Here is a 20,301-nt window from a genome sequence, read left to right as displayed (position 1 = left end):
CCTCCATAAGCGTTTCTCTCAGATTCAATCGTTTTTCAATAAGCTGCCCATGCTCTTTCAAGAATGTACAAAGAAACAGGCTCAAGTTCTGTATGAAATTCTGTTCATCATCCTTTCCATTAGCATAAGCCACTCGAATATTGGTGTTCAAAGGAAGCATCTAATAAATTTAGAAAAAAAAACTTAGATACTACAACACGGAATCACCTATAGTGACAATTTATTCTACTCAACTGCTTCACAAACTCAAAACCCATTAAATCTAATGCTCATGAATCCCTTGCAGATAGGATATAACAATTTGCATAAAACTGCACATGAAGCACTTAAAATGAGTCAGTAAGTTGTCATCCTGGAATAATGCACTGAAATTTCCGACGACAGCAAGGTTGGAGAAAATGAAGAGAGAAATAAGGAAAATGTAAAAAACCAGTAGAGACATTCTAGAGCTATTTTCAAATTCTGTTCATTGAAAAACAGTACCAGGATATGAATTATTGACCGCCGTAGTAAACCTAATTCTCAATTAAGTCTTTGAAACGTGATTTACCAAAACTAGCATATTCACCACCCGTGGACTTGAAGGACCACGGAGTAAGTTTTGGATTTGCTACAACTGTTTTATTTTTTCAATTTGGCTGATACAAATCTTACTGCATTTTACTTCCAGATTCTGGAGCCAAAAAGCTCATGAAGTGAAGTAGACTGTCCCCGTGTACCAAAAAAACAGATCTAAGCTTAGACACATCTGCGTAAGCAAAATGCACAACCTTCATTTTACCTGCCTTATCACATCACAGATCACAGAATAATACAGCACAGAAGAGGCTCTTCAGCCCATCGAGTCTGCACCGATGCATTAAAGACACCTGACCTGTCTACCTAATCCCATTTGCCAGCACTTGGCCCATAGCCTTGAATGTTATGACGTGTCAAGTGCGCATCCAGGTACTTTTTAAAGGATGTGAGGCAACTCGCCTCTACCACCCTCCCAGGCAGTGCATTCCAGACTGTAACCACCCTCTGGGTAAAAAAGTTCTTCCTCAAATCCCTCTTAAACCTCCTGCCCCTCACCTTAAACTTGTGTCCCCTAGTAACTGACCCTTCAACTAAGGGGAACAGCTGCTCCCTATCCACCCTGTCCATGCCCCTCATAATCTTTGGAAAGTCCCTCCCAAATCTTTAGTGTCTATAGCAGCCCCACCTTGTGCTTCAATAAAACACAATTCAGAACATAAACTGGAACATTAAAAGAATTCTTATGTAAATCCCACACATGCATTAATAACATTTCTGAACCATTCTCTCCAGGCCACTGCTATTCATCCAGGCATTTCCAGAATGACTTTCCACTTCTAATGCAGGGGAGAACCCTTCAATCCTTCCTTTGGGGCATCTGTCCATGAACCAGCCTTCAAATACCCCTCACTGGCACTTTACACTGACCTTCTCAACCCCTCCCTAGCATGAAATCCTCAGAGCAACTTGTCCAGGTAGCCACAATCTCAGTGGAATGAGGGTTTTGAGATCAGTTAATTTGGCATGCCATTCTATTTTAGGAAGACGTGCCCCTGCCTATCTCTGCCTTTATATTTTCCAAAGCTCTGAAATTTACATGACACGCCACGTGAAAAGTCTCTTTGCAATAAAGGTCACAATTTGCCTTCCTAATTGCTTGCTGCATCTTGGCACTAACTTTCTGTTTCATAGGCGAGTACACCCAAGTCTCTTGATCAACATTTAAAGTTTCATGCCTTTTTAAAAAGATTCTGCTTTTCTCTTTGTCCTACCAAAGTGAATAACCTCACACTTTGCTACATTATACTCCATCTGCCAACGTGTTGCCCACTCACTTAACCTGTCTATATCTCTTTGTGGCCTGTTTGTGTCCTCCTCACAACTTACCTTTCCACCTAGCTTTCTATCATAAGCAAACTTGGATACAATACTCTTGGTCTCAAGTTGTTAATATAGACTGCAAATAGCTGAGGCTCCAGTACTGATCCTTACTTCACTCCACCAGTTACAGCATGCCAACTGGAAAATGCTCCGTTTATCCTTACTCTCGGCTGCCTGTCCATTAATCAATTCTACATCCATACTAATACATTACCTACAACTCTATGGGCCCTTATCTTGTGTATTAAACTAGTGTGGCAACTTATCAAATGCCTTTTGGAAATCCAAGTATATATCTACTGGCTCCCCTTTATCTTCTCTACCAGTCACATCCTTAAAAAACACCATTTCCCTTCCAATAAACTATGTTGACTGTCTGATTTACTAAGTGCATTAAGACATCTTTAATAATAGGTTCAAGTATTTTTCCCCCACAACAACAGATTGTCAGGCTAACTGGTCTGTGGTTCTTTCTCTCCCCATTTCTCTCTCTCTCCTTTCTTGAATAGCAGTTACATTTGCTAACTTCCAATCCACTGCAAACATTCTACAATTTTGGAAGATCAGAACCAGTACATTCACTAATTGCTGCAGCTACCTCTTTTAGAATCCTATGATTTAAGCCATCAGATCCAGGGATTACTTGGCTTTTAGTCCCTTAAGTTTCTCAAATACTTTTTCTCTGCTGACAATTATTTCAAGTTTTACACTCATTAGCCCCTTGATTACCTTCTATTTCTGGTATGTAATTTATCTCTTCTACTGTGAAGACAGACACAAACTATTTGTTCAACATTTCTGCCATTTCCCATGATGTGTCCTGCTTCCACTGCCTCTTAAGGGACAGCTAGTTTATTCTCATTCTATTTTTCCCCATCAGCAACTTTTTGGTCACCCTTTGCTGGTTTCTAAAACTCTCCCAATCCTCAGGCTTACTATTCCTCACAATATAAGCCTCTTCTTTTAGTCTAATACTATCCTTAACTTCCCCAGCAAGCCATGGATGGATCTTTCTCGCTGAGTTTTTAAAAATGGAATGTATTTTTGTTGAATATTTTGAATATAGTTTCTTTTAAATGTTTGCCACTGTTTATTTACCACCATACCTTTTAGTCTATTTACCAAATCAGCCCTAGCCAACTGTTCCCTCATGCCTAAGCAATTGGCTTTAAGTTTAAGATTGTTTTGGACTTGAGTATGTCACTCTCAAACTCAATATAGAATTCAACTGTATTAAGATCAATTTTTACCAGAGGATCATTCACTGAGATTAATTAACCATGTCACATTACACAATATTAGATCTAAAATAGCTGTATCCCTAGCTGGTTCCACAATGTATTGTTCCAGGAAGCTGTCGCAAACGCATTCTACAAACTCATCTTCCAGACTAACTTTGGGTCAATTTGATTTATCACTTGCTTTTGTGAGAAGGGCAGGTTACATATGGGCAAGCAAGGGAGACACTGCAAAAATGACAAACATACTGGCCTGCTTTCGCAGTCAATTGGACAGCATGCAACTTCTGGATTTCCACGTTTAACTGCATATGTACAGACTCCGCAAGTTGCTGTGCAATGTAGTCTGTAACGGTGAGGGCTGTTAGCCTTACCATTATTTTAAATACAAAATTCAGGCTGCTTCTTTTTTTGTCCATAAGCAAATGAGATCAACTATTTTCTTTGAACTTTATTTTGTCTAAAATTATGTTTGTTACAGCCATGGAGTCAATGGCCATTAAATTATTTAAGTTAGATTTTTCAATTAAAGAGATCCCACCTCTAGTGGGAGCCTTAGCAGTCTAGCCCTCAAAGCACATCTAAGCTCATTTCCTTATTTCATGTTTTTTATTTTTACTGATTGACATTGTGGGCTTAGAAAGGCTGTTTTTAGTAGTTTTCTCACTGATGGGTAAATCTAAGACAGATCTACGGCTTTAGATTATGCAAATTAATGGGAACATTGATTTAAGCTTTACATGGTCCCCGAGGATCTATAGTAAGCATTTATACAACCCAGAAGACAAAGGCTTGGATACCCCGTATTAAAGTACTGGTTTTAACATGATAATATTTAGAGATTCTTAAAGAACGGGACTAGAATGATTGCTTTCACAAAGGTTGGCGGGGGTGGGGGGAGGAAGTTGAAATACCTGTTTCAGTTGTATCATTGTTAGTGTAAAGAGAGTAACAAACTGTTCTTCATACTGGCTGACGCTCACTCCAGCTATCTCTGTCAGGCACTTCAGAGTCACATTTCTGAACATGGGTACATTCAGAAACTAAAAAGAAAAGCATCATGTTATTTAGTTATGCCTACACTCTGATTTAAGAATCTTCTGCAGATCCTGAAGATAAAGGATACACATACCTTATAGATCAATGTACTGATTAGTTTAGTTTCAAAAATATATCCAAGTGGAATCCAGTTTAAAAATCTCAGCAATGTTTCCAAGGTTGCTTGAACAAGAGGTGCATTTTGAGAGTTTTCCTACAGCCAAAAAAAAATGGTTTGTTGAAATCTACCCAAATTAATAAACAATGGCAGATTTTTAAAAAATGAAATTTGTTATTTACCATGACAAACTGGCACAGCTGGAATATCTGAGAGAATTCATTGCACATGCTACAAAGAAACAAGAAGTCACTAATTAAGTACCTGGAATAACAAACACTCATCAAACAAAATTAACTTGCATAAAATGAAATTTCCAAGTTTTACCTGTCCTTCAGATGTTTTGCTTTAACTTGGGTCATCTGCCCACTGGAGAAATCAAACACCTCCTCACTCAGCAATTTAAGAATAATCATGTTGTTCTGACACAAGCTCTCACTGGTTCTACTTGCGCCTACAATGTCACTGATGAATGTGGGCCAGTGTTTTGGCCATTCCTGTTTCAGTATCTGAGTAAATAACCATACACAGTTTTAAACATTGTGCAAAATTATAGATCTTAAAAAAGGTAAGATAACTAACATTTTCCTCCATCAATAATGGTCTACATTAACATTGAGGCATAAAGGTGCAAAAATTCTGATACCATTGACCAACCTGAAGCACATCCAGTTGAGAAAAGGACCTACATTACTTAGATTATAAATCTGATCAAAAAGTGTTGCCTGTCTAGGAGGTGCAGAATCTTCACTAACAGGAACTTTAAGAAAAAAAACTATACAGCATAGCCATCCCATGAAAATTTTGGATCAATTGATGCTCTGCTTGCCCTCTGCTGGGATCTCCCATCTCAAAGCTATGTAGAAGGTAGGTTCAATCTCATTTAGGAATTTGCAATCAGTGTTTTTTTTTAAATTATGTTATTTTTACAAATACCTCTATTCACTCAGCACCTACTATCTGGTCCACCAACTAAAGTGAACTGTTTATTTGCTAGTACCAGCCAGTGCAGTGTTTTTGACAAGGCAAAAAATATGCAATTATCACATCTGAGATACTTAAGAGACAGGAAGGTGTACTGACAATCAGTGCTGCAAAGGTCAGCACATATGGCCCATTAGCACGAAGTTCGCCTTTCATGCAACACCCATTTAAGCCTACAAAGTCAAGTTAGAGAACAGGTGAGCTCCTGCAAAGTTTTCAGTTTGTGAAGGCAAGTCAGGGTTAGATGAGTCACCAAACACCAACTGAACTGGCTTGCAGGATTTGTTTGTACTTTGCACCCAATTCCTCTCATTTTGGTAAAAAAGTTCAATCCGATGTAGGAAGAGGTACCCAACTCTATTTTAAGCCAACATGAAAAGATTTAATAGGGAATAAAAGCACCAGGAATGAATGGATACATTCAGTACAGAAATTAAATCCCTCTACAGTTCTAAGAATTAACGGGGTGGGAGCGGGGTTTGGGCGAAAGGAGATTTAGAAATCCAGAGAGAAAAATGGAGGCAACAGAACAGTGTAGCGATGTGGGTAAAGACAAGCAGAGTGGGACAGGAAGGGACAGTGAGTTAACAGTAACTTGTGCATCAGTGATGAAAGTTTAATGCAGGGAACAGTAGTCAAAAAAATGAAATTAAAAAGAGGCTCTTTATCTGAATGCGCAAAACATCTGCAATAAGATGGATGAACTAGTGGCACAAAGATAGGTAAATGATTTAGATTTAATCACCATTACAGAGACAGTTACAATATGACCAAGGTTGGGAAATAAATATTCCAGGGTAGACAATATTTTGGAAAGAGACAGAATGGCAAAGGAGGAGTGGTAGCCCTGATAGTAGAGGATGACTTAAGGACATTAGTGAGAAAGGATCTGGCCTCAGAAGATCATGAAGTAGAATCAGTATGGGTGGAAATTAGTAATAGCAAGCACCAGAAAATACTGGTGGGAGTAGTTTATAGGCCCCCTAACAGTAGTTATACCACTGGACAGAGCACTAAACAAAGGCTGGTAATATTTGTGACAGACTTTAATCTTCATATTAGACTGAGACAATGAAATTGGCAAGGGTGGTCTAGAAGAGGAGCTTGTAGGATGTTTTCATGACAGTTTCTTGAACCAATACATTGTGGAACCGACTAGAGGTAAAGTTGTTTTAGATATAACATTGTGTAATGAGGCAGCATTAATTAGTAATGTCATAGTAAAAGATCCGGTGGCAAATAGTGATCATAATACCATTGAATTCCATGTTCAGTTTGAAAGTGACATACTCCAGTCACAAACAAAAATCTTAAACTTAACATAGGTATGAGGGCTACAATTGATTGCATAAATAGACTAAAAGGTATGGCAGTAAATAAAGAGTGGGAAACATTTAAAGAAACAATTCAAAATGTTCAACAAAAATATATTCCGTTGACAAAAAACTCAGTAAAATCAATCCATCCATAGCTCACTCAGGAAATGAAAGATAGTATTAGATTTTTTTTTTTTAAAAAGGCTTATAATGTTGCAAACAGTAGCAAGTTTGAGGATTGGGAATGTTTGAAACCAAAGGGCCACCAAAACATTGATAAAAGAGAAAAAAAATAGAATGAACCAGAAATATAAAAACAGATTGCAAGAGCTTTTATAAGTACATAAAATAAGTAGCTAAAGTAAACATTGTTCCCTTAGAAGCAGAGACAGGAAAAATCATCATGGGGAATGAGGAAATGGCAAAGGCACTGAACAAATACTTTGTGCGACTGTCTTCACAGCAGAAGACATGAGCTGCATACTAGAAATAGAGGGTAACCTAGGGGCCAAGAGGAGTAACGAAATTAAGGCAATAAATATCAGCAGAGAAGAGTTTTGGAACAATTTAAGGGACTAAAATCTGACAAATCACTGGGACCTGATGGCCTACATCATAGCGTTCTAGAAGTGATAGTTGCAGAAATAGTGGATGTGCCAGCTATGATATTCCAAAATTCCTTAGATTCTGAAAGGTCCCATCAGATTGAAAGTTGGCAAACGTAACACCACTTTTCAAGAAAGGAGGGAGGGAGAGAAAACAGGGAACTACAGGCCAGTTAGTCTGTCATCAGTTGTTGGGAAAATGCTGGAAACTATCATCAAGGAGGTCTTAACAATGCACTTAGAAAAGCATAGTATGATTAGAACAAATTAACATGGTTTTATGCAAGGGAAATCCTGTTTGACAAATTAGAGTTTTTTGAGGATGTAACCAGTAAGGTAGATAAAGGGGAACAAGTTGATGTAATATGCCTGGATTTCCAAAAAGCATTCGATAAGGTGCCACACAAAAGGTTAACAGGCAAGATAAGGGCTCATGGAGTTGGGGGTAATATTTTAAAATGGATAGGAAGCAAAGAGTGGGAACAGAGGGGGCATTTTCAGGTTGGCAGGCTGTGACTAGTGGAGTGTCGCAAGGGTCAGTGCTGGGCCTCAGCTATTTGCAATTTTTATCAATGACTTAGGTGAAGAGGCAGAGAGTATCGTATCTAAGCTTTCTGCTGATACAAAGCTAGATGGAAAGGTAAGCTGGGGAGGAAAAGAGACTGCAAAGAGATATAGATAGGTTAAGTGAATGGGCAACAAGATGGCAGATAGAGTATAATGTGTGGAGGAACAGATGTGCAGAGTATTTCTTAAATGGCAAGAGATTAGAAAGTGTAGATGTACAAAGGGACCTGGATGTCCTGGTCAACTAGTCACTGAAAGCGGACATGCAGGTGCAGCCAGCAATTAGAAAGGCTAATGGTATGTTAACCTTTTATCGCAAGAGGATTTGAGTACAAGAGTAGCGAAGTCTTGCTTCAATTGTATAGAATCTGGGTTAGACCGCACTTGGAGTGCTGTGTGCACTTTTGTTCCCCTTACCTTAGGAAGGATATTATTGTCATAGAGGGAGTGCAATGAAGGTTCACCAGACTTGTTCCCAGGATGACAGGACTGTCCCATGGAGAGAGACTGGGGAAACCGGGCCTGTATTCTCTAGAGTTTCGAAGAATGAGAGGTGACTCATTGAAACCTACAAAATACATAATGGGATAGACAGGGTAGATGCAGCAGTTTCCCCTGGTCGGGGAGTCTGGAACCAGGGGACATCATTTCAAAATAAGGGGGAAGCCACTTAGGACAGAGATGAGGAGAAATTTCTTTACTCAAAGGGTTGTGAACCTTTGGAATTCTCTACCCCACAGGGGTGTGGATGCTCAATCGTGGAATACATTTAAGCTGGGCTAGACAGATTTTTGGTCTTTCAGGGAATCAAGGGATATGGGGAACGGGCAGGAAAGTGGAGCTTAAGCCCAAAGATCAGCCATGATTGTACTGAATGGCGGAGCAGTCTCAACAGGCCATATGGTCTGCTCCTGCTCCTATTTCTTGTGTTCTAGCAGTAGAAACTTTCTGCCACTTCTCAAAAAAAAAAACACAACTCAACGAAACAGGAGCGCCAGAGTACACAAAAAAATTCTTGGGAGATACTTTGGTATAAAGCACAAAGGGTCAACATTATCAAAAATATCAGGTTGTGCTCAATTTGAAACCTAGAATTACACCTACTGCACATGAATGTGGAGGGTATTGAACAAAGAATACCACATGTCCTACTATACACGTCCAGAATCTTAAGCTCAATGTATAAAATAAATGAAGCTATAATTTCTTTTCCAACACGTCCTCCATTACATTGCTGGAATAATAAAGTTTAGAAATATACATATTTAAAAGAACTGTAAACCAACCTACTCACAAACCATCTTGAATCTCACCTGAACCAAAATCATGTTTAGTTTTCCAATGTAAACCTTCTCCTTCTAGAACAAAAAAAAACTCAGTAAACAATAATTATAGGCTGAATTCAGAATAGAGAGTCTATGCATAGTACAACTTGGTGATAACTGACCTCAATGTTAACAGGATCAGATGACGTCTTAATAATCAATCCAACAACATATTTTTTAATTCCTATATGCAGTGGGAAATAAAAATCAAGTCACTAAGTGCAATTAGCAGCAATTACATTTGAGTTTACAAGATGAAAATATTGACAGCCGCCCCCCCCCCCCCCCCCCACATTGTTTTAATAGTTGCACACTTAGGAAGTGCTTTATATGTAGCTCTAATAAGCTATTCAAGAGAGTGATCCATTTCCATAATATACTGCCTCAGTACATTTAGTGCTGGGAGGAGATCTCATTCCATAAAATTCTAAATGCTGTACACTGAGGTAAACTAGTTGCTTAAACAAAATTACAATATTTAACAGGCTGTCCTGATCATTTTAATCCAGATTTTTTCCTCCCTTCTTCCAAGCACAGGTAAGCTAGGTATTAACAAATTATAACTGAAATGGTGGGATACAACAGTATATCACACTTTCACCACTTTATAAGTCCCTAAACATGACTCAGATGATCATCAAGACAAAACTAAGTCAACTGAACAGTTAGGTCAGTCACAAATGGCATCAACCATTATGTGAAACTGCATACTTATTTTCAAGCAGTACTCCACCCTTGTATACATTTAAAAATCAATGCAACAGTACAGGTAATGCAAGTTAGTTTCCCCAACATGCACTTAGATACGGAAATAAGATTGGTGCTGCCAAATTTAAAAAACCGATTGAAGATGCTGGCTATCTTTCAAAACGAATCACATAACATTGTTCTTTTACCGGTGGATAAAAATCCAGGAGTCACCACCTAACAAGGAAGCATCCTCAGCACAACTGTAGCAGTTCAAGGCAGCTTACCATCACCTTTTAAAGAGCAACTAGTAATTCCCAATAAGAAGTGGTTTTGTCAGTCACCCACATACCAAGAACAATGAAAAAAAATCATTATAGATTCTGATCGAACAAATAAATTTCTCAGCTCCCTCTGATGTCAGAGTAACTGCTCAGTTGACATGACCAATGTAGGACAGAAACAAAAGACAACAGTTATGCATGGCTCGGAGGTTGGATGCGCTGCTAAGCTATGCAGACCAAGATAATTTCAGATTCAACCCTCACCCAGTGCTGGCTTAGCTGACTTCAGTACTGCAATTGGTCCCACTGCTCCTGGGGTGTAGTACCACCAAATGGTCAGATAGCAAGTAAAAGATATACAAGACTTAAACTGCCCCCCACGCAACCTTGTTCCCTCCAGTAACATAGCCTGTCAACACTTAGTCTCAGCCCTCATGAAGTCACAGCCACTTGGCAAGCAGGCAGAGGGCTGCCAATATCCGTTCAACTGGGAGTCAGAATAAGTTACTCCCTTTCAGAAAAGCAAGGATGTTATGCTAAACTTTTGTACCGTGTCCAATTCTGGTCGCCACACTAAGAACTTAAGAGGATGCAAATAAGATTTATTAGAACGGTACCAGCGATGCAAAACTTCATAGACTTTGAAATACTAGAGAAGCTGTGATTGCTCTTAGAGCAGAGATGGTTAAGAGGTTATTTAGCAGAAGTGTTTAAGATTATGTCAGGTTTGCAAAATTAAAAATGGGAAACAGTGACAGAAAGAGTGGTAACCAGAGAACAGAGACTTAAGGTAATTGGCAAAAGCAGAGGCAAGATAAGGAGAAATTTTCCTCTCCCAGAGAGTTATGATCTGAACTTCACTGCCTGAAGTAGATTCAATAACTTTCAAAAAGGAAACTGGATAAATACTTGAAGGGAAAAAATTTGCACAGCCATAAGCAAAAGTCAGGGAAGTGGGTCTAATTGGATAGTGCTTTCAAAGAGCCAGCACAGGCCTCCTTCTCTGCTTTCTTGCCTTGAAAGGAAGCACACTGGACTGCGAATTGAGAGGAACTTGTATTAAATATTAATTTTATTAAAAAGAGAAAATATAATGGGAATTTGGATTGATAAATTTTACTGCAGGGTATTAAAAGAGGGTGTGGATATTTGAAAGAGTGGGAGAAAGAAACCAGGTAACTACTGCGGTCAGTTCAACGCCAATTGTTGGAATTCTACTAGAATCTGTCCAATGTGTATTTTCTGGAAACTAGGAACTGTAGAGAAGCAGAGAAATTTGGGAGTCCAATTACATAAATCATTTAAAGCTATAGAGAGGTACAAAAAGCAATTAAAAAGATAAGTGGGAAGTTGGCCTTTATCGCAAAGGGGCTGTATTACAAAAGGGGAGGAAGTTGTGCTCCAATTCTATGAAGCCTTGTTCAGACCCCGTGTGGATCTCAGGAAGGACATATTGACATTGAAGGGAGTGCAGCGCATTCACTAGAATACTGGTCTTAGAGAATTAAAATAGGAGGAAAGGCTACACGTCTAAAAATGGTAAAAGGATTCAATAGGGTAAATACAGAAACCATTTCCTCTGATGGGGCAAATCAAGAGGGAACAAAATTTTATTTCTGGAACTCTGCTACAAAAAACTGTGGATGCTGGGACAATTGGAGATTTCAAAACGGAGATCAACAAATTTTTGTTAAGGTATAGAATCAAGGGATATGGAGCTACAGCAGGTAAATGGAATGAGGTACATTTCATACAAAATCTAACTGAATGGTGAACATGCTTGAAGGCTAAATGGTCAACTCCTGTTCTTAATGGAGTTGGGAGGGGAATAAGTTATCACCTTTCAAATGTTACATGCCAACAAGTACAGAAGATATTAATTCTGGTCACTTACCTTCACACTGATTTCTGGGGAGAATCTTCCATCTGGTTTTTATGACATTTTCCAAGATTTGCAGTGCATAGTACTGTAATTAGATGATAAGGCAGCATGAAAAATCAGTGATTTTTACTCGCATGTTTCAGACGTTATCAGCCACATTCTCACAAAATGATTGCCTGTCACTGCTCTCATTTCTAAATAAAGTCTGGCCTTTTAAATTTTAAAGAAAGCAAAATCTAATCTACTTAAAGTACTTTACACCTGAGAATTAAAATTTCATGCAATTGCTATGTTCACTTGCACAAAACTACAAATTTTAACATCAAACTGTCAAGCAGTCCTGCTGTTGGTCAGGGCTCACACCAGTGAGAAATGCATCAACTCTAGCACAACAGTAATGAAGTCCTGCAGTCTGGTGTTTCCAGCAATTAGTAAACAAGTGTTCTCTTATCATCTACCTGGTGTTGCTCTTCAGGAACAGCAAGACAACCCACAGACTCATTTGCACTGTAGACTTCAATTTCCCCAGTTATCCTTACTAATTTAGGATCATATATACTTAACACTATTAAAATTGCCAGTTATTTGAAGTATCACCATATTTCAACCATAGGGATCAAGTGTTTAGTGAAGAATGAAGAAAAATAAATGTTATATATTGCAATGTGACTAAAGCAATAGATTTTGATTCTTTAGACTTAAGCTTTTAAACAAAAAGCTGGACTAAGATTTTCTTAAGCATCAAGCATGTTTTTGAATTAGAGCACAACATCAAACTTAAGTCATTTAAAAACTAGAAGAACACTGCTTTCTCATAAGATTTCAAATTAAAAATGTTCTGGGTATTTCTCTTTTAGGAAATTACTGAATACATCTACAAAAGCCAAGTTAGAAATTAAGACAGCTTTAGGTCTCAAAAGATTAAAAGGTAGTACAACACAGCGGTACACCAACATGCTGAACTACGGGACAGCGGGTAATGGTCCATCCTTCCCCACCACTCCCAACCCCACCCATACTCAATATGAGCCATGAAGAGGGAAGTGAATCTTCATGCACCTTCTGCTGCAGTATAGCCAGAGATCCAGGACAGGTCACCAGACAAAGTTCAGTGTAGAACAGCACATGATGGCAGGGAAAGAGTAAATATCTATTTGAATTAGGAAAAAAATGTGCACAATATTTTTGAAGTGCATAGAAATGTTGGGTAAATTAATTTGAATTCAATATTTTGTGCACTTCAATTGCACAGGTTGCATCCTTAGACTACAAGTCCTCAAATTTGTCACACTGCCAAATATGATGCATCAGCAATCAAATTTGTTAGTAACATAATAGCAGCTATAAGTTTTGTACAAAGGCCACCAGTACCACAAAGTTGCTTAACTCTAAGAATAAATCTATTGATGAGTGAGTAAAAGAAAAGGAGAAATAAACAGGGCTACTGATCCCTACAGGAGAAATAATTCATTTTACTTTTTTTCCCCCTCAAATCCTGCTTATTATACCTCTTAACCCTTCCCCTTAAAACAAAGTAATTGATGAACAGAATTCAGTTAAAGGGAATCAAAAGGGTAGACCTTGTGGAGGCCTGCCGTCAAAGCCTAGCTGTGTCAGTTGCACAGGAAGACACCCCTTTTCTTCCTATTACAATCAACATAATGGAACATTATGATTAATGTCAAATAGCATTAACAGTTTGAATAAAAAAATACTAAAAATAGTGATTGCATAAAACTGAGTAAAGCCAAATGTCAGCGCATAAAATTTAGCACCAAATGATTTTAAATTTAGGTATTCAAGAGATTCTTTACCTTCAGTTTTCTCTCTGTTCCTCTAATCATCTCATTTGTCACAAGATACAATTTTGAGAGTTTTACAAATACTGTTGACAAATCAGCTTAAAAATTAGTAATAACCGTCAATCACAAAGCAATGCAACAGGCAAGAAAACAAGGCAAACACCTTCACTTAGATTAGGTTAGAACTTTGAGGAAGTCCTGTATGAATGATATTTAATGTCAGTCACAACTTTTCATAACAATTTGAAGCATTGCAATAGTGCTAAGCACAGCAGATTCCATGCTAAATTTAGTAAACTTTGCCAATTAACTAATGTATTGATAGATGTAAAATTAATTAATTTCAAATACTGCTTTGTACTAGATCTTCACTAGTAAATCATAGAAAAATGAAATAAAACAGTGCTGGAAAAATTCAGCAGGTCTGGCAGCATCTGTTTTATTTCAGATTCCAGCATCGACAGCATTTTGCTCAACTTACAGAAAAATGAAATATTGCTTTCAAAATGTTGAAAGCATGTTTTACAAAAATAACTACATTTAGTTCACCAAGGATAACCCCCAAAATATATTGAAAATTGGTGGTGTTGTGGTTCAAAAAAAAAGGAAGAGTACCGGAACCCATGGTCGAAATAAATGATCAATTCCAATGGACTGCTCGACAAGGAGTAAAGGTTTTTCAAAGCCAACCCACCTGCCCCAATTAAATACTGTAGTCGATTATTCATTTAGATAAAAAAAAAAGAAAACTATGCTCATGAGTTTTATTCATGATATCTGTATGACCAGTTTGTTCTCAAAAATTGAAACAAAAATGTACCTTAGCTCCATGGTACATATATTTTTTGAATGTATCAGCTCACACTAATAGATGCCATGTTGCCATGAAAACATGTAAACTCAAACCCACTACTGAAATAGTTTGAATTTGCTCAGTTGCCTTCCCCAAAGTTTAATCAAATTCAAGATTTAGAAGACTTCTCAAACATTTCACTTACTTTGGTGTTCATATTTTGCGAAAACTCCAAAATAGTGTCAACTCTTGTCCATGCATCAGGATGCTCCTTTAAATGAGTTAAGACCTCCTGTGCCATTCTTTGCTAACAGAGAAAATATTTCGACTATTACTTGGAATTAGCTTACAAAAAAAAACAACAAAGCCATTTTTGAACAGCAAAACAAGAAGTCATTATCGGTTATCCTATACAGTTCTAAAGTCAGCACAACCATGCCAAATTAGCAAAACACAGGATTAGCAAATCCTCAGGGGCACCAAGGCTCCTTCGAGAGCACCTTCCAAACCCATAACCTCTACCATATAGAAAGGACAAGGGCAGCAGACACATGGGAACACCACCATCTGCAAGTTCTCCTCCAAGCCACACACCACCCTGACTTGGAAATATATCATCGTTTCTTCACTGTCCTTCAGTCAAAATCCTGGAACTCCCTAACAGCACTGTGGGTGTGCCTACACCGCATTGACTACAGTGGTTCAAGAAGGCGGCTCACCATCACCTTCTCAAGGGCAATTAGGGATGGGCAATAAATGCCCACATCCCATGAAAGAATTTTAAAAGATAACATACACCCTTGGGTGAAGGTGGTTTACGGAGCACTAGTCATCATGGATGAATTACTGGCTCCTGCAGAGGGTCACAGCACTGGAAACAAAATTAAAACATTCTGCTTATTTTTAAGAATAGCAATAAATTTGACAAGCAACCATAGGCCCATTTGCCTGGGCCTTTATCACGAACTCAAAACAGCAGCTTGGATGATGCTGCCAAACAAACTTCCTTGAATTATCAGAAGTTCTCTCAAAAATAGTGATTTCTATCAAAGTTACTGCCAAGAAAGTCTACCTGCCTTATTCATTTCCTTGGACTTGGGGTGTCAAACGCCATGTCCCAGAGGCTGTATTTGGCCTGTGAAACAGACTTCCAAATGTGCTGGTGCAATGTAAATTTGGGAGGGAAGCATCAAATGTTTGAACTCCGACCCACCCCCCCCCAACCCGTCGGAAGCTTATTAGCCATGCAGATTCTCAATTTCTCATTCACTTGTAGCACATGGAACCAGGGTAGTCGGGCATCTCCTTGCTGTATCTAAATAGCCTATTACCAGCTAGGTGAGTGTGCCTTGGATTGGGTTTTCAAGATTAAGGAAGCTCTTCAGCATAAGTGTAATTAAATCGACTAATCTTGCAGCTATGTTTAGAATGCATAAAGCACCTCTTTAGATGAATACAGCAACTAAAAAATGCCTCAAGATCTGTAAATACACCTTCCCACCAGATGCAGGCACCACTAAAAGCTTTGGATGGCACAACCCTGTTCAGAAAGAATCTATCTTGTACTGATGGTCAGAACACAGTGCCTACTTGGTGACCAGGGAATGGTGCAGGAGACATCCATCGTAAAGATCTCCCAGAGGGAAGTGAAGTCTAAGCAGGATGAACCAACTGGTGAAGAAATCAAAGTTGCTATAACACAATTGAAAAAAAAATCTCAAACTCCCGGAATAGATGGGATTCCAGCCGAGGTCTAGAACAAGGAGATATGTTCCTCAATAAGCTTACAGATCTGTTTACAGCATGCTGGGAGAAAGGGACAGTGCCTCAAGACCAGAGATGCAGTGATTTATCCTTTGTTCTTGTAGGAGACAGTCTGACTGTTCAGACTACAGAGGCATCATCTTACTCTCCATTGCAGGCAAAGTCTTGGCCAGAGGTCTTCTAAATAGGCTTGTTCCAACAATAGCTAAAGAAAGCCTCCCTGAAAGTCAGCGTGGATTCAGGCTGAACAGGGTAACTACAGACATGATTTTTGAACTGAGACAGATCCAGGAGAAGTGTGTAGAGAACAAAACATGGGCCAGGATGCTATTTTTGAAGATCTCACCATGGTGTTTGATAGTCAGCCAGGACAGACTTTGGAAGATATCTAGATTGGGGTTCCTCATCATTCTCCTTCAACTGCACAAAAGCCAGAAAGATCAGGTCAAGCAGAATGGAGCACTCTCAGACAGCTTCCCCATCTCCAATGGTGTTAAGCAAGGTTGTGTTCTGGCATTGACTCTTTTCTCCATTTTCTTCAGTATGATGCTTCAAGAAACAAAGGCAGACTCGACAGGGCATATACATCCACTTCCAAACAGACAGTCTATTCAACCTGCGACGACTAGTGGCACATACCAAAGCCACAGAAAAGCTCATCGTGGAGCTTCTGTTTGTTGACAATTGCACCCTTCTGACACAAACTGAGGAGCAATGCAGCTCATTGTAAACTGTTTACAGTTTGAGGCAGCAAATGCCTGTCCTTACTATTAGCCTAAAGAAAACAGGTGCTGCACCGACCATGGCGCTGAAGAAATTACAATCCACTGCAGATCGGCATGGATATTAGCAACCTCAATACAGTTGAACAGTTTACCTATCTAGGTAGCATTATCTCAAATGATGGCACTGTCGATAAGGACACAACTGACCGTCCAAGGCCAACAGCTCGAAGCATGTCTGATGAAACCGTTCACTACACATCGCTACCAAAATTAAAGTATGCAGAGTGGTTGTGATCACCACCCTCTTATATGGGTCAGAATCCTGGGTTCTGTACAGGAAACAAATGCAACTGCTGGAGCGCTTTTATCAAGGTGGTCTTCGATCCATCATGATCAGATGCCAGGACTACATCACAAACAATGAAGTCCTCAACAGAGCCAATATGCCCAGCATTGAATGCATTCTTTTACAATGCCAATTGCACTGGGCAGGCCGTCACCCACGGAGGATTCCAGAATGCCAAAAGCAGTGGATGAAAAACTGTGCTCCAGTAAGCAAGATCATGGTGCCCTACCTGGCTGACAATGATCAACGTGTGGGAGCAGGAAGCTGCCAACAAGAAAGCAGCCTACAAGTTCGAAGCAGATGCAAGACTGAAGAAAGGTGCAGACAATGTAAGGAGTCTGCTTAAAGCAGAGCTCCTTCAAACCAGAAATTATTGTGCTGCAGTGTATTTTCTGCAGACCAGTGGTCTGATGATGGCTCAGGTGGATGCGTGAGCAGCATTGTATCTCTCTTTAACTGTGCTTTGGGGATGCCGCAGTGGTGTCATCAACCATGTAGAAAGGGGGTAACCCTCATCACCCTGTATCCAGCCGTCCACTTTAGTTTGTTCTTTAAAAACTCCTGGCAGCTGTCAGTTCCTCAAAATGTATGAGCTGTGACAGTCAGGGAAATGTTTGCAATCCTGCATTATTTTACTCCTGTGGTTGCAAACCAGGTTTACATTCCAATCTTTGAATCCTTTGCAATTCACAAATACAGCCGCTGCTCCCAGGGAGCTCTGATGGTCACATGAGTGCAATCGATCACCCCTTGTAGTCCAGGAAACCCAGCGATGGTGGCAAAGGCTGCAGACCTTGCTGCATGGCCTTCCTCATCTACAGGTAAGTAGATGAAATCATTGGCATGATGAAATAGGGCATTGGTCACCTCTTTGACACACCTATGGGTCGCAGACTGTGATGTGCTGCATATTTTGCCTGTTGACTCCTGGAAGAAGGCAGTTGTCAAAAGAATTAAGTGCAGCGGTCACCTTGAGGGCAAGTGCCAGGAGTTCCCTCCAAACCCAAGCAGTTGCAGGTCATGCTGCAGGATTGTACAGCTTTTCTGTGCCCATTTCACAAGATATCCTTAGGCATCTCTGGCATTGTCTCTCTGATGATATAGATAGGCTGGTTTGATGAGCGGAGCGGTGGCAAATGGAATTTAATCCTGAGAAGTGTCGTCAGAAGGGGTGGTAGAGGCAGGAACCCTCACAGCATTTAATAAGTATTTAGAGGAGCACTTGAAACACCATAGCATACAAGGTTACAGGCCAAGTGCTGGAAAATGGGATTAGAATAGTTAGATACTTGGTGGCCAGCACAGACACGATGGGCCGAAGGGCCTGTTTCTGTGCTGTATAACTATGATTCTAACTGCTCAAATAACCTGCAGATTAGGAATTGGCCTCTTCAGTCACCAATCATGCCAACTACCAGAGACAAGCGTTCTCATGAACTTTGCCTGCAAAGAATCTGCCATTATGAATTCAGTATTTACAGGCTGCTGGTTGACGTCGGGCATGTTTTTGGCCTGTTAATTTAATTTTGACTGCTGAGAAGATGACTTTGCTGGCATTGTACTGTTTCTGGCCATCTTCTGAACAATTTGACTGCAGTCATATGTGGTCTTTGGGGTTGGAGGGGGAGCAGTAAGGAAAAAAAAAAAGAGAGCAAGTGCAGCTGCAACAAAGAGGAAGGCACTTCCCAGGAGGCCATACACACAAGGGGTATTTAAGGCTAGGCTACATGAACTTTTCAGAGGAGCTTCATCAGAAAGGCTTGCCACAGAGCTATGTAACTTGCCGCAGCTACAATTTGAGCCTCACACCAGGACCTGGACAGCTTTGCACATGGCTGTCAAGGTCAAAGTGGCCCTCAACTTTTATTCCATTGGCACCTTTCAAGTTGTAGCAGGTGGCATCTCAATTTGCAGTCCTCAACTGTATCAGCAAGGCGCTCTACAGCTGGGGGAACATTTATAATCTCCTTTCTTGTGGACAGAACAATGTAGGCCAAGTGAGTATTAGGCTCCACCCGCAGGGCAGACTACCGCAGGGTGTAAAGTACTTACAGACTGCACCCACATGCCTTGTGTTTCCTGTCACCAATCTGGAATATTTACCAATCACAAGAGATTCCACTCCCTCAAAGTACAGCTGATTTGCGATCACAGGCAGCACATAATGCAGATCTGTGCTTGGTTTCCTAGCAGCAGTTACAACTCATCATGCACCAGTCCTCTGTGCCATCTTCATTCATTAGGCCATCTGGTTACATGCTGGCTACTGGCTGACAATGACTATTCCTCCAGAAATGGCTCATGATTCCTGTCAGGAACCCTGGCACAGCTGCAGCACTGACCTGTATTTAGATCTATACTGCCACCAGAAGATTCACTGAACAAATGATTGGCGCGCTCAAGCAATGCTTCTTCTGCCTGAACTGTTTAGGAGCTACGCCGTACATCCCTGAGCATGTATACAGATATGTGTTGGTCTGCTGCAAGTTCCATAACTTTGATATCAAGACAGCCCATCCCTTATTACCACCTGGACAGCAACAAGCGAAGCAGGAGGAGCAACAAAGAAAAGCTGCAAAGAGGGGGAATGGGACTGACTGGATTGTTCTAGAGAGCAAGCATGGACATAATGGCCCAAATGCCCTCCTGTTTCATAACGACTATGTTACTCCTTCAAAGAATTCAAGCATGGCTTTCCCATCTGCAATCTCTGCTGAATACTCCATTATATTCTTGGTTTCTGGGGCCTGGATTTTGTGGTCAGCAACGAACAAACAGCATTAGCCGTTCAATATACATACATTTTCCCGACAGACATTTGGTGCGCTTTTGTACTGCAACTTACAGTAATTAGGGAACTAAAACAGTAGTGTCCTTTGCAGGGAACCTGGGAGCTGTGTGAAGAGGGCAAGAAATGATGCGTTTCCA

At 39.9% G+C, this 20,301-nt stretch overlaps 1 protein-coding gene across 6 annotated transcripts in view; it reads right to left on the bottom strand.

The window, feature by feature from the left end:
- Window positions 1-20,301, bottom strand: part of LOC137376392 (exportin-1) — a 54,285-nt gene that overhangs the window by 30,289 nt on the left and 3,695 nt on the right. For 5 of the 6 annotated variants that reach the window (XM_068044859.1, XM_068044861.1, XM_068044860.1 and 2 more), the window contains 10 exons: window positions 14,744-14,845; window positions 13,758-13,787; window positions 11,956-12,028; window positions 9,213-9,274; window positions 9,079-9,123; window positions 4,621-4,802; window positions 4,476-4,524; window positions 4,270-4,389; window positions 4,052-4,180; window positions 2-160 (listed from right to left, as the gene is read on the bottom strand). In XM_068044859.1, the coding sequence (XP_067900960.1) occupies window positions 2-160; window positions 4,052-4,180; window positions 4,270-4,389; window positions 4,476-4,524; window positions 4,621-4,802; window positions 9,079-9,123; window positions 9,213-9,274; window positions 11,956-12,028; window positions 13,758-13,787; window positions 14,744-14,845 (951 nt within the window). The remainder of the gene's footprint in view (window position 1; window positions 161-4,051; window positions 4,181-4,269; window positions 4,390-4,475; window positions 4,525-4,620; window positions 4,803-9,078; window positions 9,124-9,212; window positions 9,275-11,955; window positions 12,029-13,757; window positions 13,788-14,743; window positions 14,846-20,301) is intronic. The other variant, XM_068044863.1, reaches the window with a different exon arrangement.

Source organism: Heterodontus francisci, chromosome 13 (genome assembly GCF_036365525.1).
Source record: "Heterodontus francisci isolate sHetFra1 chromosome 13, sHetFra1.hap1, whole genome shotgun sequence".
In the NCBI taxonomy this organism is placed as follows: Eukaryota; Metazoa; Chordata; class Chondrichthyes; order Heterodontiformes; family Heterodontidae; genus Heterodontus; species Heterodontus francisci.
Note: the sequence above shows the minus strand (reverse complement) of the source record. Positions and strands in the feature narration are given on the sequence as shown.